Source organism: Anabrus simplex, chromosome 5 (assembly GCF_040414725.1).
Source record: "Anabrus simplex isolate iqAnaSimp1 chromosome 5, ASM4041472v1, whole genome shotgun sequence".
NCBI lineage: Eukaryota > Metazoa > Arthropoda > Insecta > Orthoptera > Tettigoniidae > Anabrus > Anabrus simplex.
Window position 1 is genome coordinate 320605580 of NC_090269.1, and position 17194 is coordinate 320622773.

Genomic DNA, 17194 nt, shown 5'->3' on the forward strand with positions numbered 1-17194 from the left:
GAGAGACTCCCTAGCCCTCGCAAACCTAATAGCGTTGGGGTCGGAAAAGAACAAGAGTTGACCAAGTGAGGTCGGAGAGGATAGATGAAAGTGAGGAGCCTGGCACAAGTAAGTGGAAGCAATGCCAGGACTCAGCTAAGGGCCCCGTGGTCGCCAACCCACGCTTCAATGTTCAGAGCCCCTGGGGCCCCTTTCAGTCGCCTCTTACGACAGGCAGGGGATACCGTGGGTGTTATTCTACCGCCCCCACCCACAGGGGGCTTTCTTAAGGCCCCGGTTTCGAGTGCATGCCGAATCTGGAATTGTAGCCGCATTTGGTTTTATTCCCTAGCTCGGAGGCTGGGTATTTATGACCATCTTAATACACGTCTCTTCAGAGCTTAAATACAGAAAACACCACACTAACAACTACCAAAGAAAAACGGAATAAGAAATACATCCCTCTACATAGGGTTGGCGTCCGGATGGGCATCTGGCCGTAGAACTAGGTTTAATCCACATTAGTTTCGACCCCATACAATTGGATAAAATGCCAAGAAAGAAGAATTCGTAGGATAAAAGTCATGTGAATTTCATCGTGTTATTATACTTATTTGAAGATATAAATAATGGCAATGGTTATCTGGTTGTGCTACTCCTTAAATAGATGATCAGCACCATCATAGAATGAATTTTCGTTGAGACAAATAGATATAGCAATTTGGATAGGAAAGAAGGAACAGTATTATACTAAGCCATTGCTGGAGCGGTCTGTAATCATGACATGCGTGCATATATCATTTGCATGTGTAACTCCGGTGTTGATCCTTGTTGTAAAGCGAAACAGCGGAATTAACAGCCCCCAGTCTAACTAAGGAATATTATCAGGTTAGCTTCAGGCCTAAATTCGTGAGAATCTGGACTGACATACTGTAACTTCCTTTTCCTTGCCTGGCCTTTCCTCAGTTAGGCACTAGTGTGAATTAAGCTCAGGTTTACGGCCGGATGTCCTTCCTGACTCCAACCCTATTACGAGGGATATACTGTATTCACTAACGCGTGTCTCTGTATTATTGGTTAATAATGTGATGTGTTGTATGGGAATGAAGATATATATTATGAGAATCACAAACATCCAGCCTCCGAGCTAGAGGAATTAACCAAACGTGGCTAAAATCTGTGGCCCAGCCGATAATCGAATCCAGGCCCCCATGAACCGAAGGTCACTACGCTGACCATTCAGCAAAAGAAGTGACTTACCAAAATAATCAGCATAATTTCCAGTATTGTTTTTTGCAGTATGTTTACTTTACTCAACGTTGTCTAGTACTCTAGGTAGTGTCGGTTGATATTTAAAAGTACTTAGATAAAAGTGCACTTACTGGTACGCCTTTCATGACAAAATTCCAACACTTCAGGTGTGTCCCATGTAGAAGAAAGGGCGTTAAGCTTAATTTACTTTCTTTAGCTTATCCCAGTTATTTCTGGGGTCGTAGCTGTCAACTTGCATTTGGAAGATAGTGGGTTCGAATCGCACAGCCGGCAGCCCTGAAGATGGTTTTCCGTGGCTTCCCACTTTCAGACCAGGCAAATGCTGGTACTGTACCTCAATTAGGGCTACGGTCGCTTCCTTCTTACTCCTAGTCCTGTCCCATGCCATCGTCGCCATAAGACCTGTCTGTGTCGGTGCGACGTGAAGCAGATTGTAAACAAACAAACAAAAAATAATCTGGCGTCGCTGGAGCCACCCATGCTCAGTTTAGTTTTGACCGGGGTTTTAAGTCCGGATGCCCTACCTGACGCTGCGTGATTCTTGACATGAAAATATCGAAACCCGTTCGACTGAGATTCGAGCCTCAGCCTTTCAGGTGGGAAGCCAGGAGCTAAATCACTGAGGTAATCACGCCCCTCGGGCGCTAAGAATAATCATTAATCAATTACTGTTATCCACATCCATCGGTTGTCCCTCGGTTGAATGGTCCAATAAACCAGGAAGGGCATCCGGCTGTAAAATTAGACTTAATGCATATAAAGCGTCGATCCCAATTAGAAAACTCCGTATTCATCTATTGCTGTTATGGTTACAAGAGCATCTAACCTGCTAACAACGAATGTAATGAGTAGCTATTCAGTTCCTTAAACTCCTAATTTGAACCCCCATTTCTCTTCACACTAGCACAGTTCCATTTTTAATACAGTAATAATGTTGTCCGCCTCTGTGGTGTAGTGGTTAGTGTGATTAGCTGCCACCCCCGGAGGCCAGGCTTCGATTCCCGGCTCTGCCACGAAATTTGAAAAGTGGTACGAGGACTGGAACGGGGTCCACTCAGCCTCGGGAGGTCAACTGAGTAGAGGATGCTTCGGTTGACCCCTCAGCCATCCTCGAAGTGGTTTTCGTTGGTTTCCCACTTCTCCTCCACGCAAATACCGGGATGGTACCTAACTTCTTTCTTCTTTGTCTATCCCTTCCAATCTTACCATCTCCCAACAAGGCTTCTCTTGAGCGTAGCAGGTGAGGCTGACTGAGCGAGGTACAGGTCGTTCTCCCCAGTTGTATCCCTCGATCAAAGTCTCATGCTCCAGGACACTGTCCTTGAGGCGGTAGAGGTTGGAAAAACCAACCCTGGAGGGTAAACAGATTAAGAAATAAAGAAATAATTATGTTATTGACTTTACGTCCCACTAACTACTTGTATGGTTTCTGAAGACGCCGAGGTGCCGGAATTTAGTCCCGCAGGAGTTACTTTTACGTGCCAGTAAATTAACCGACATGACGATGGCGTATTTGAGTACATTCAAATACCACCGGACTGAGCTAGGATCGAGCCTATCAATTTGGGGTCTGAAGGCCAGCGCCTCAACTGTCCGAGCCACTCATCCCGCCAATTCCATTTTTCTGTCTCACAGCACTATTCACCTGGATTACCTCATACATCCATTATAATGTCTAAGAATTTATGTGTGAAACTAACTTGAGATGCTTGTGTTCCAGTGGCGGACGTGCGGGGGCCGTTCTCATGACAGACTACAACTGGAGTTCCGGGCTACGCGCTGGTCGCTGGTTGTGCCCACTGTGGCCGCAATGCGCGAGGTGGGGCTGGCCCTCTGGGAGATCCTCCAGGAGCTCGACTCCCACTTTCTGGAGGAACATGCCCTCTTGCGAAGATTCGGCCAGCAGGGTAAGACAGGCGTGAGTCTCAACTAGCTCACTACACCACATATTTAATTATAATGTTATTTCTGTGAGGAGATCATTAAACTTGAATTCACATGGTTCGATATTCAAAGAAAGACAAAAAGTCATTCAAAACAGCGAAATTGAGCCTCTGAGCCCTCTATAAAATTCACAATATATTCTACATGATTTCGGGTTTCCGTGAAGTGCCAGTTGGCTCGAAATATTATTGTAGCGTTGTTTTACGGTCTAAAGATCAGCCTAACTTGACAAAATAAATAAATAAATAAATAAATAAATAAATAAATAAATAAATAAATAAATAAATAATATTCAATTGAAAATGGACCATGGTACATATTAACGTGATCATACGTTCCTATTTGGCCGGGGCAATTCCAGTTTTCAGAGTGATATCCCCTTGTCCCCGTCAGATACAGCTGAGACACTTGGATGTTACGGTTTACCCACGTCGAATCAATAACCGATTTCATCCAAGCAAATACAGGCGAATGACACTGGCACATTATATCTCATCTTTGGTGCCTGGCCAGGAATAGTAATCCGGGCTTTTATGATTTCTTTGTTTAAATGTGGCAGTCTCGAACGTGCATTTCCTGTAATTAATAAGGCATGGACATGTGAGAAAACTCGAATTAAACTAGATTGGCTACTCTTAGAAACAATTCTGATGCTTAAGATGAATTCGAACAAAGTTGTTAGGAGTTTCACAATTTATAAAGGGAGACAAATCACTTATAAAAATAACATATTCTTCACAAAATAATGGGGGAATTTGAGATTGACTTTCTGTAAATCACATAGACTATATGTCATCTGTATGTTAGGTTGTCAGTCCAGAATATGGTTGGCCATCAAATAGCAATACCAAAGGTTATGCGGTTAAAGGGAAACCTAAAGAAAATGGCGACGCCAAAATGTGGCGTCCTAGGCAAGATGAGGAGTGAGGAAGTTTGCCATTGCTTTCCTCACCGGGCCAGAAAGTGCTATTGCAGCGTAACTGACCCTATGAGCAACACCTTTTACAACAATAAGACTCGCTGGTCATGCTCCGAATGTCATTACTTAGCACCACCCATACCCCAGCGGTTTCCATATTGTCACAGCCATGGATGAGACTGGGACTTCGGTGGAAGCTACACTTTGCTCTGTACTGTATCAAGAGACAGATACGAAGGTACTGCATACATCAAGAAACGGCAGTAGGCAGAATAGGCTATATAAAATTTGCAATATAAAAAGTCAATAAAAATAATTGCAATAGCACAAATCTATATGAAGCGAACAGTTGTAGCTTCTATAGTCACAGTTGAGTTCATTATCATGACCGTCCAAGCCTAATGTCCACATTCTAACTTTATGTTGAATTAGTCTGTTAAGTCTTCAGCACGGAGGCTGGTTGGATTCTCAACGAACATCGCCAACGGTCATGCGAAACACAAAAACCGATGGTGGCGTCGGAATGAGGCTTACAAGTCTGATACTTATTATAAGTTTGTTAGTACATTGGTCTCATCCTAATTATTTAGTTTAAATCATTCGATCGTTAACTTTAATAATATGCTGTACAATGACTATTGAGCATAGTCTGGACTGCACTACGTAGACAGAGAGGTAATAAATAATATTGTTATTGATTTTACGTTTTACGGTTTTCGGAGACGCGGAGGTGCTGGAATTATGTCCCGTAGGAGGTCTTTAACCTGCCAATTAATCTACCGACGCGAGGCCGACGTATTTGGACACCTTCAAATACCACCGGACTGAGCCAGGATCGAACCTGCCAAGTTGGGGTCAGAAGGAGGCGCCTCTACCGTCTGAGCCACTCAGCCCGGCAATGTCATAGTTCTCAGCTAGTGTGATAACTTGATGGGCTATCTTAGAGCGTGATTGTTTTTTACACATCAGTAATTGATCGGTTTAGTGCATTTCATGGCTTCTGAATTAAGTGTTGAACAGCTTATTTTCGTGTGTTGTAGAATTTTAAATGCAGTTCGCACCGAACTTCTGAATTTTCATGAAGATGGGAACATCGTCACATGTTACAATGCTTATCTACAGCCTGAGGCGGAGAATTTTCAACACTTACTGCAAAAGTGATATTGTTTTTCTGTCTGTTTTTTTAATTCAATCTAATCGAGCATTCATCGAATTTGATGGGTTCTCTATGGGCGTATGGGAATGGTGTGACGACGATCGTGCTCTCGTTTACCGACAAGCGGAAATGGAGGAAAGACGCCATTATTGTTCCTTCTAAGGCCACTGGCCAATTGGCGTCATAATGGTACTAATGCATGAATGGTTATGGGGACTACTCTAAGAATAGGACCTTTTTCAGTTTCTCGATGAGAAAGTAAGTAGATATGGTACGGTACCTTATGTTTCCTGTCTGGAGATACTGTTTATGTACTCTTAATTTCAAGAATGCAGTATCAAACTGGTTTTTTTTAAAAAGATATAACAGAAGTTACAAAACAGAGGGGGAACATTTTTATTTTTAGTGTACTCTACCTTCTCTCGTGAGATGCAAGAGAGAATTTTAACTGTCTGACAAAACAGAAAAGGGGAAATCATGTTTTGTTTCTTGAGAATGTCCTCGTGTTCAAATACATAGTATAGGCCCTAATAAGGGTATTATTCTCGAACTAAATTTCAGAGTCCTAACTAAGGTATCCTACGCCAGTTTTCTTTTTGCTAGTGGTTTTACGTCGCACCGACACAGATAGGTCTTATGGCGACAATGGGACAGGAAAGGCCTAGGAGTTAGAAGGAAGCGGCCGTGGCCTTAATTAAGGTACAGCCCCAGCATTTGCCTGGTGTGAAAATGGGAAACCACGAAGCCAGTTATTAGAAAGGTAGTAGTCTATTCTCATGAAAACTGGTTAATTTCTAATACTCGTATCTAACCAATTCCGGAGGCCCCAGGTTCGATTCCCGGTCAGGTCGGGGATGTTTACCTGAATCTGAAGGCTGATTTGAGGTTCACTCAGCCTATGTGATTACAATTGAGGAGCTATCTGATGGTGAGATGGCAGCCCCGGTCTAGGAAGCCAAGAATAACGGCCGAGAGGATTTGTCGTCCTGACCACATGACACCTTATAATCTGCAGGCTTTCAGGCTGAGCAGTGGTCGCTTGGTAGGCCATGGCCCTTTGGGGCTGTTGCGCCACAGAGTTTGGTTATACCTAATCAATGTGGTAATTAAGTTTGCTAATTCTAATGAGAAGAATACACTCCTCTCACTTTTAATTACTGGTGCTGTACTTCGGAGTTGCTTGCATTTTATAGATGATGTGTGTTCAAGGTGAATGGTCTCCTTACATAGAGATATTCCATGGTTTGCAGTAGGTACGTACTTAATGATCATAGATTTGTTCAGTTATTAGATGATGTAAAAATGGTTAATTATGATAGATCCAACATTGCTTATAGGCTACTTACATTTGATATAACATTTTGTGGTCCCAACTTGTGATTCTCTGGTGAATGTCCATTACTCATTACTGTATAGGGCCTACTCATGAACATTGTTCTCTTGACATCATAGATTATTTCATAATAATCCCTTGTATACCTGAAGTATATGTGGACTCTTTCCTATCATGAGTATTGCTCCACGTCATTCTGCTAGACTGGTCTAACATATCAGCATATTTCCTCTGTCAGCAGTAAAATGCCCTGTTAGTCCTCATAGCCTTGTCATTTACATTTCTGTATATTCCCTCTTTATGAATTCTAATTTTATTGGAAATTATGTACTTCTCATTAGAAATTTCTTTTGTTTACACTTATGAAGAAAGAAAGAATCTCAAAGTTAATATAGTAACTGACATTCAATATTTATAAATGCTTTTGCTTCTTATATAGTGTTAGGATAGTATTGGCAATTCATCGCAATGTTCATCATAAAGTGAAAAATCACACAGCTGAGGTTCCCATTGCTCTAGCATTTGCTATGTTGTCTTTATGTTGTTATGACTGGACGTCAAAAACAGTTGTTAGAGGCACTGTTTTTTGTATAAATGATTCTAAACTTTTATATAAATTATTTAATATTTAGTCAATAAATATATCTCTATTGCAGTCAGATTAAATGCTGTCAATAATATTAGTACCAGTGGGCTTTATCTCCCTCAAATTACTATTGAATTTGAAGCTTGGTATTCTGCTTGTATCAAGCTCTTTTACTGCCAGGGTTGAGGATCATACTTTGACAATAATGTTGGAGGGAAAAAAAGAATACTGAGCAAGCACAAACCAAAATGAATCAACTTAACTTTTAGAAATCCAAATCTCTGAAATTTTTGAAAGAAATTGATAATCATATTATTAATTTATTGCAATTTATGACTACAAATAAATCATAGTTGATTACCAAAACAAAAAATAGTGCCCCTAACTATCATAATCACTGTGAAAAGTTACTTCTTTTTCTGAGTATTTTGTCATTGTGTAAAAGCTCTTACTCTTTTCCTAGATGATTTCTGTGGAGTAGTGATAGATCTTTCTAGTGTCTCTTCCAGCTTCCCTTTGTTAGTTTCTTTCGACGAGTCCAAAGTCATTGAAATGCACGTGCATGTTACCCTGAAGTAGGAAATCTGGGTCTTCCAAATGTCACTGATATACTGATGTACTGTGGAGTACCTCTTCATTTCTGTTTGTAATTTCAGGCTCATGATATGCATGCTTTGTTCCCCTTAGGCCTACAATTTATCTTTCTAGTTTAGACAGTGAAATCTTGATTGATCTGGACAGTATAGAGTCTTACTGGAATGCTATTCATGTAGAGCAGCCAATTAACTTTCTCTTATTTATACATTATAACACAAAAATCAATATTGTATCACTGTCATCATGTCAGTTTTACTACAGGTAAAATGCATAATTTTAAGGCATGATTTTTAAGACCTATAATAAAAAAATATTTACAAAAAAGATACAAAAGTTGAAAACTAGAAAAGATCTGGAATTGACAAGATTTCTAGGGATATTCTAAAAGCAATGGGTTGGGATATAGTACCATATCTGATGTAGTTTTCTGGTTACTTTTTGCATGTAGGAGATACACCAAATGAATGGGGAGTTGCTCTAGCAGTCCCACAGTGCAAAGGGAAAGGGCAGTAAACATAAAGAAAATTATTACAGGTCAATCAGCTTGACATGTACCGTATTGCATGTAAGCTATGGGAAAGCATTCTTATTGATTATGGTAGAGAGATATTTGCAAAATTACTAACTGGTTCAATAGAAGACAGTTTGGGTTTAGGAAAGGTTGTTCCAGTGCAGGATTCCTGCAGGATATAGAAGATATTTTAGATTCAGGAAGTCAAAGGGACTGTATTGCTATTGATATATCCAAGACTTTTGGTAGGGTAGATCATGGGAGACTACTGATGCTGATTGAATGGGTGGCCAAATATCTACAAAACAGAACTCAGAGAACTGGAATAGGTGAAGCAAAATGTGATCCTGTAATGATTAAGCAGGAGTTCCTGAAAAGCAGTATTATTGGACCTTTAGTTTTTCTTCTTAATATGAAGGATATGAGTAAAGAACAGACAAGATTTCCAGGGTTGTGAAAAACTGCAAAAGGACCTTGATAAAGTTGTGAGATGGACAGCAGACAATGGTAAATGGGGTGAAAAGTCAGGTTGCAAGTTTTACCAAGAGTCCTCTCAGTTTTAATTACTTTGTTGATGGAGTGAAAGTACCTTATGGGGATTACTTTAAGTACCTACTGTAGATTTTAATATAAGAAAAGGTCTTCATTAGGCTAATCACTTAAATGGGACTGAAAATAAATGTTTCTGATCTCTTCATATGGTTATCAGGGTATTTAGTGGTTTTAGTAAGGAAGTACAGGAGAGGGCATATAAGTTACTGGCCACACCTCAGTTAGAGTTTGGTTCCAGGATTACTTGATTCAAGAACTGATCAAGATTCAAAGGACAACAGTGTGATATGGTCGAGATGAATTCTGACAAGAGAGTAATTTATAAAAATGTTGCAAACATTGCGTTGGGAAGTCATGAGAGGGTAAGGATACAAACAGCTTGACTAAGGGGAATGTTCCTAGCTAACAGCAGAGACATGGTGTGGAATGACATTAGTAGACAAATAAGCTTTATGCATTTTTTTTAAAGCAGGAAAGGTCATCATAATATGAAAATTAAGTTGAAATTCAAGAGTATAAATTTGGGTGAATATTTGTTTATAGGAAGAGGAATTAGTGATTGGAATAATTTACCATTGGAAATTTCCAACTTCTTTAAAAAGGAAAGACTAGGTAAACAACTGGTAATGAACCTGCTATGTGGCTGACAGCCCTAAATGTAGATTGCTTATGATTGATGGTTTCAAGTGTTTACGGTATATGATGTGAAGTGAGACAGACTGCTCTTCATTTCCAGTATTTGAGGACACAAAATATTAATCAAAAGAAACAAATTTAAAGCAGTTACAAAATATTTCATGAGAAACCTCACGTATATTTTCAGTTTAACATATACTGTAGGTAATGAGCAAGTAAGCAGTTTAAAATTGGCTCTCAGCTAATTTGTCGGCAGCATCATTTGGGACTCCTAGGTACTACAGCAAGAGAAATGTGAAAGATAAACAGTCAGATCAGTTCTTTGTTGTTTGTCCTCATGCTATCTGTCATGGGGAAATGACAAGGATTCCTGCTCTGTGCAAATGTGAGATCTTTTTAAAGAAGTGTTTAACAGAAGCCAGGCATTGAGCTGTATAGGAATTATCCACATATGGGTATATCTGTATTGACTGTTCTGAATTTTACAACAATTCTTGCAGTTGCACAAGATTTTGTTTAGTTAACTTTTGATTACTCCTTGCCACTAGCTCTTGGACCTTGACTCAATTTGGTGCTAGCATTGAAAACCACATTCCAGTGATCTTCAAAGGCCTAAAGTGGATTTACATTGCTACTGCTTTGTCCAAAATATAAAACAGTTGTCATGACATCTGAAACAACCCTTAAATCATGAGGAACATAGTAAATCATAGCTTAAATTATAAAATGTGTTAAATGGGACACATTTTATCCTCAATATTTTATTCAGAATTGTCTAACCAAGAGGCAATGTTGTTGCCTTGTTCCACCCACTGAACATCTTGCGCTCTGAGGTGTCATTTCTACCAGTTTTGAAGTAGGTATTTATTCAATTAGGAGTATATTAAACCTATATAGGCCAAAGATATGCTGGTGAACTTAAGTTGGATAGAGCCAGTGAACACCTTCGAACTGTAGTAACCTAGACTGTAGACTAAATACAGTGAATGATCACCAAAATTTTGAATAATGCAACAAAATCCAAATATCAACCATTAACAATGTTCCTAGACCAGCAAAAACAAATATAACTTACAAAGAGAATTCTTCAAACCTATTAATACATTAACAAGATTATTAAACATTAACAAGGTATACCTGAATTCAAAACATTCTTTGATGACTACATCTTACAGTGTTCAAAAATAAAGGAATAAAAAGAATGAGAGGAGGAGTGGGCAGACCCACGAGAGCAGGAATCATCCCTAGAGATAGTTAGTTAGCACCATAAACTAAATGTTAGAAGAATATAAAATCCAGTTACCAGAATGTGAATAAAATATCAATTTATGTAACACACTTCCAGTTTACAAATTCTGGGCTACGAGCCCCAAAGTCTGAGCTCTCAGCTCACAACCACAAAATACCAAAGGGCAGAAAACCCTTAATTACATGGAGCTCTTGCTCCCGCTTAGTAATGTCAAGCCTCCTAGAGGCACCTTCCAAAATACCAGAAAGAGCTGACCTGCTCTCAATTTTACAAGCCTCTCAAAGGCCACAACAAACTTTACTTCTAACTGCCCTCAAGGCACACTTACAAAGAAACAGGGGTATTTGTACCCAACCTACAGGGCCTTCGCCTGAAGAAAAAAGAAAGAAAAACCCATCAGGTTAAGTTACTGGCCCAAAGTACAGAAAGGACTGGAGGCGTGAACTTGCACTCCTAAATACACATTTTAAAACCTAAGTGGCGCTAGGCCGATACACAGGGGCTAATCCCAAGCTAGGGAGGTGACTCGTATGAGAAAACTTTAATACATTAAGGAAGAGAAGAAACGGTCACGAAAACGTAGTCACCTCAAATTCCAAACGAGAGGGTAAAGCACTCTCTATCCCCTAACTAAAGTTCAGGAAATATGAAGTTTACCAGGAAAAGGGTTTACATGTTTAATAGTTTACGTATTAAAGATTTCGAACCTTCCCCGAGAGTTAAACTGCTGAGCTAGCTAGAAATAAAGATGTTAAAAGGCCATTACCTTGTAGAAGATCTGCTGCCTGAAGAAAGAGGCGCTTCCCGCCCCCTGCTACATATTCACACACTGAGAAAGATGTTATACGAGTGGCCCGGAGACAAGACAATCAGCAGTTTTATACCCTCGTGGAAAATTCGAGACCTTGCAGGAATGAGTAGACACACCCACTCAATTTTTATTGGTTGACTAAGAGTTACACATGGAAATTCGAAGAAGAAGAAGAAGAAGAAGAAGAAGAAGAAGAAGAAGAAGAAGAAGAAGAAGAAGAAGAAGAAGAAGAAAGCTATGATTGGAGGAAAATTAATTACAGAAATTACTGATTGGCTAAATTCAAAACAGGCGGAAAGAAAGGATTAATATTGCCAACCCACAAACCACAGAACAAAATTTAGTGAGGACAAAACTTATGAATACAAAATTTCTCCAAGAAAGTTCATTCCTTTACACCAGAGTGCGTTATCATAGTTTTTGGTAGAGACATCTGTTAGAGAATGCCCACACTTCTTGATCAATGAAAAACAAAAGCAAATCAAAAACACACAGTGACATCTTCTGATAACCAGGAGAGTTGATTCAGTTGTTACAGTTCAGGGTTCCTCCTGTAGAGGAGTTTCAATTGGCGCAAGATTTGAACTTGCATCGTAGAGGTGTTATAGATGTTGATTCCCATAGGGAATCTGAAATATTTGTCCTGAATGAGCAAATTTATAATACCAATATAAATGGTCCGTTATTGGACATTATAAATTTTCCAGCTAGCTCATTCTTGGTTGCCAGCGTTTCGCCCTCGTATGCTAGGGTGGGCTCATCAGTTGGTACCTAGCACACCTACCAATACGCTGGCTAGTGCACACCGTGGAGGCCACTGCGTAGGCTAACTGGAGCCACCGGCAGTGCCAATGCACTAAGAGACTTTGTCTCATCACTAAAAATTGATGCCTGCTTGGCCATCAGATGATATAGATGTTGATTCCCATAGGGAATCTGAAATAGTTGTCCTGAATGAGCAAATTTATAATACCAATATAAATGGTCCGTTATTGGACATTATAAATTTTCCAGCTAGCTCATTCTTGGTTGCCAGCGTTTCGCCCTCGTGTGCTAGGGTGGGCTCATCAGTTGGTACCTAGCACACCTACCAATACGCTGGCTAGTGCACACCGTGGAGGCCACTGCGTAGGCTAACTGGAGCCACCGGCAGTGCCAATGCACTAAGAGACTTTGTCTCATCACTAAAAATTGATGCCTGCTTGGCCATCAGATGATATAGATGATATAGATGATATAGATGTTGATTCCCTATGGGAATCAACATCTATATCATCTGATGGCCAAGCAGGCATCAGTTTTTAGTGATGAGACAAAGTCTCTTAGTGCATTGGCACTGCCGGTGGCTCCAGTTAGCCTACGCAGTGGCCTCCACGGTGTGCACTAGCCAGCGTATTGGTAGGTGTGCTAGGTACCAACTGATGAGCCCACCCTAGCACACGAGGGCGAAACGCTGGCAACCAAGAATGAGCTAGCTGGAAAATTTATAATGTCCAATAACGGACCATTTATATTGGTATTATAAATTTGCTCATTCAGGACAACTATTTCAGATTCCCTATGGGAATCAACATCTATATCATCTGATGGCCAAGCAGGCATCAATTTTTAGTGATGAGACAAAGTCTCTTAGTGCATTGGCACTGCCGGTGGCTCCAGTTAGCCTACGCAGTGGCCTCCACGGTGTGCACTAGCCAGCGTATTGGTAGGTGTGCTAGGTACCAACTGATGAGCCCACCCTAGCACACGAGGGCGAAACGCTGGCAACCAAGAATGAGCTAGCTGGAAAATTTATAATGTCCAATAACGGACCATTTATATTGGTATTATTGTAGAGGTGTAGCGCCCGGTACAATTCTTCTTCTTCTTATTATTATTATTATTATTATTATTATTATTATTATTATTATTATTATTATTATTATTATTATTATTATTATTATTATTATTATTATTATTATTATTCATACACTTCTCCACAGGAAATATGGGTAGTAATGGGGCACGGGATGCACCAAGTGCCTTACATAATTAAAGTATTTACACATTTTAATACAAACATTGATGTACAGGTATATACAAAACTGTAGATCAAGGGATCTTCATTCTTGCGAGAGGAACGATCGCACAATGTTGCATAATTTTGTAGATGTTTGGTGGAAGACCCCGTTCTCCAGACTCTTGTGAAGTGTGTGTGGAATGAGGCCGTTGACTGACAGAATCACAGGAACTATTCGTACCAGTTTCATCTATGAACATTCCTCTTCCAGATCCTCTTGATCTTTTCTGCAAGTTCTTTGTACTGTACTTCCTGTCAGTGTTGGTGTCATTGGGAATAGTGATGTCTATAATGATTAATGAATTATTATTATTATTATTATTATTATTATTATTATTATTATTATTATTATTATTATTATTATTATTATTATTATTATTATTATTATTATTATTATTATTATTTACTTGAAATAGCAGCTACGTCCAACATGCACAGGTTCCGTAGGAGAGGTGGCAATTATAAAATCTCCTTAACTCACCACATATGAAATACAAAGTTTCCAGATATGCAGGAAATGAACAAGATGGAATATTAGGTACCCTCCAACCACACCTATTATACAGGTGACAAAATATTAGGACACATTACAAATACAAAAGGAGAAATGGATCCCAGATGGTATCACTTATAACTGATGGTGTTACTGCATTCTAATTAAGGCTGTACCTAATATCAATCAAGATTGTAACTGTACCATAACCCTGAGGTGATAATTTCCCCTTCTTCTTCTTTAACATTGTTGTTATCTCAGTTGACTTTCATTGTCCTTTCAACATTGTGCAAGCTCCAATATCTTGCAAAAAAGAACAACTGCACTTAATTTCAGAATTCATCAACTTTTATGCATGCTACAGAAAAACTTAAGGAAAGACAGAAAGATAAAGATGTCATGAAAACAAATTTTTCCATTTCAGATTTATCATATTCTCTTATCAGATGGGATATTCTAGATAGGACACATATTACTGTACTATCACTTATTTGTGTGAGTAACAGCATATTGTTGATAAAAGTAAGATGGGTTGCCAGATTTCAAAAAAAAATAAAAAATGTCAGAGAATTTGAAAAGCTCTCCTTGGACTGCTGCAAGACATCACTGATTTCTGTTCAGAATTCACTTATTGTTAACCTTGATCTGAAAGGTACACTGGTACAATAAAAAAACTGTTAAGGAACTGGTTTGATCATTATATTATTTATAAAAATTCAAAGCACGGATTCTAAACTTGATGCTCTAATACTAGAATTATTTCTTTATTGAAGAAGACAACCACCCTGTCTTAACACTAATCAGAGGAAAGAATGGAAGAGGCCGAAACCTTCAAAGACAGAAGGTATCAGCAAAATAAAGTGAAGTGCCATGAAGGGCTAAATGAAAGACTTCCTTGGTCTCTCAAAGCTGATACCATGGGATTTTTTCTTTTTTTTTAAATAACTACTAGGTTCTTCACTCTGCCAAAACTCATTTTGAATTAATATATTTATAAACTATCTAAAAAATAAAACATATGGTAACAGAATTGTTTCTTTTTCAGATATAATTCTGTTACCATATATTTTATTTTTTCTGGTAGTTTATGAATGGATTTATTCAAAATTAGTATCAACAGACTGATGAACCTAACAGTTATAAATTAACTGAGTCAAAACTGAAAAGAGGTGGTTTCTGATGTTAAAAAAAAGTAAAAAGGAGCAGTACGGTAGGGGTCAGATAGAAAAGATCAAAGAGAATACAAGTAAATGGAAGCAATGCCAGACTCAGTTAGAGGCCTCATGGTCAGCTATCCATACTCCCCTTTCAGTAGCTCTTACAACAGGCAGGGGATACCGTCGATGTATTCCACTGTCTATCTCCACCCACAGGGAGATGGTAGTATAGTTGCTGTTAATAAGCTTGGAAGACAGATGTTTTGGAGATTAAAACAAACTATGCATTAACAATGAATAATAAGTGTATTACAGTATTTACAAGATTCTTTGCTAATAGTGTCCAAGGTTTGCACAAAACTCTTGAGTTCACACTTCCTTTCTTCCACAATCTCTAAAGCACAGTTATACTATGGTATCAGCTCAATTCAAGATGCATGTATCTTGAATAATGTTCACTAAAGCAAGGAGAGAGAGTTACAACTGAGGAGCTCCTTGGTAAGAGAGGCAGGGAACCTGGTGAAGAAAGTCCAGCAGTTCCGTTGAGAAAGTCATTATGGTGAACACGTCTCTCCAATATCTGTGGTAGTCATTGTGGTAAGCCAAGATATCAATGAGCTGAATGTGCCACAGATTAGGACAAACATCTAAAATATGCACAGTGAATGGAAATCAATCAATCAATCAATCAATCAATCAATCAATCAATCAATCAATCACCACTGATCTGCATTTAGGGCAGTCACCCATGTGGCAGATTCAGGTTCATTATCTGTTGTATTTTCTTAAATATGTGCCATGAACTTTGAATACTCTATGAGCTGTATGGAATATACAGTAATTCTTTTACTTTTCTACTTCAAATGCACTTCCTGGCTGTTTTTGCAGTGCTGTATACTGGAAAATAAAACATAATTATTTGCATACAAATCCAATATATTGTTATCAGAGCCTATCTTATTCTGAGGTATCTGTCTACCACCCCTACGGTCTAAAGTTAATGACCCTGCTCTTAAACAGTAGGTCCTGGGTTCTATTCCTGGCCGGTCAAGGATTTTTATATGGCTCCAAGGGCTGGTTCTAGGTCCACTCAACAACCGAAGACCTATCTGACGGCGAGATAGCGGCCCTGGTCTAAAATACCAAGAGGATTTGTTGCTCTGACCACACATCACTTTGAAATCTGCCAGCCTTCCAGCTGAGCAGTGGTCACTTGGTAGGCCAAGACCCATCAGGGCTGTAGCACTATGGAATTTGCTTGTTTTATGGATTTATCTAGATCACCATCATCAGTCACCACTGATCAGCATTTAGGGCTGTCACCCAGGTTTTGTATTCCTGTCAGTTCATAGATATAATTCATAGGTTGAAATGTCCATGAAGAGTGAGAATTAGCCACAGGAATCATGACCAAAAGAGTTTCCAACTCTGATTTCATCACTCTTGCATACTCATACAGCTTTCTAATTCTGGTAAAAATGTTAACAATTTTCTTAAAATGGGAAGATACTCTTAAACAGTGGTGCAAAGTGCATGAATGAAAATGTGAATGAGAAAGCCCTGGAAAGTCAGAGAACCCTAAAGTAGGAGCATATGATTTTAAAGGCTCACGCCCCTCTGTACCATTTCATGAAAATATGTTGATGTCTGCTAAGTTTATGTAAAATGACATTTATAAGAATTTCTGTGTTTGCCTGATGATGAGTTATTTGTTGTTATTTTAGCTATAAGAGCTGATTATTAAAGATATTGTAGTTTACACAGCCCTTGAGTATATTTTGAAACCATACTTTGGTAGCTTTTCATGTCCATTTTGTTGGTCCATTTTTATAGAAGATGATTGAATGTGGGTCGTACAGATGTTTTAAGTTCAGTATGGATTCTTTGTAATATATTTTATGTAATCATTGAAGCCTTGAATTTCCATGATTAATCAAAAA

The 17194-nt window shown here is 39.0% G+C and overlaps 1 protein-coding gene across 2 annotated transcripts in view; it reads left to right on the forward strand.

Moving 5' to 3' along the window:
* Window positions 1-17194, forward strand: part of LOC136874044 (1-phosphatidylinositol 4,5-bisphosphate phosphodiesterase epsilon-1) — a 374213-nt gene that overhangs the window by 216366 nt on the left and 140653 nt on the right. For both annotated transcript variants that reach the window (XM_067147543.2, XM_067147544.2), the window contains one exon: window positions 2972-3158. In XM_067147543.2, the coding sequence (XP_067003644.2) occupies window positions 2972-3158 (187 nt within the window). The remainder of the gene's footprint in view (window positions 1-2971; window positions 3159-17194) is intronic.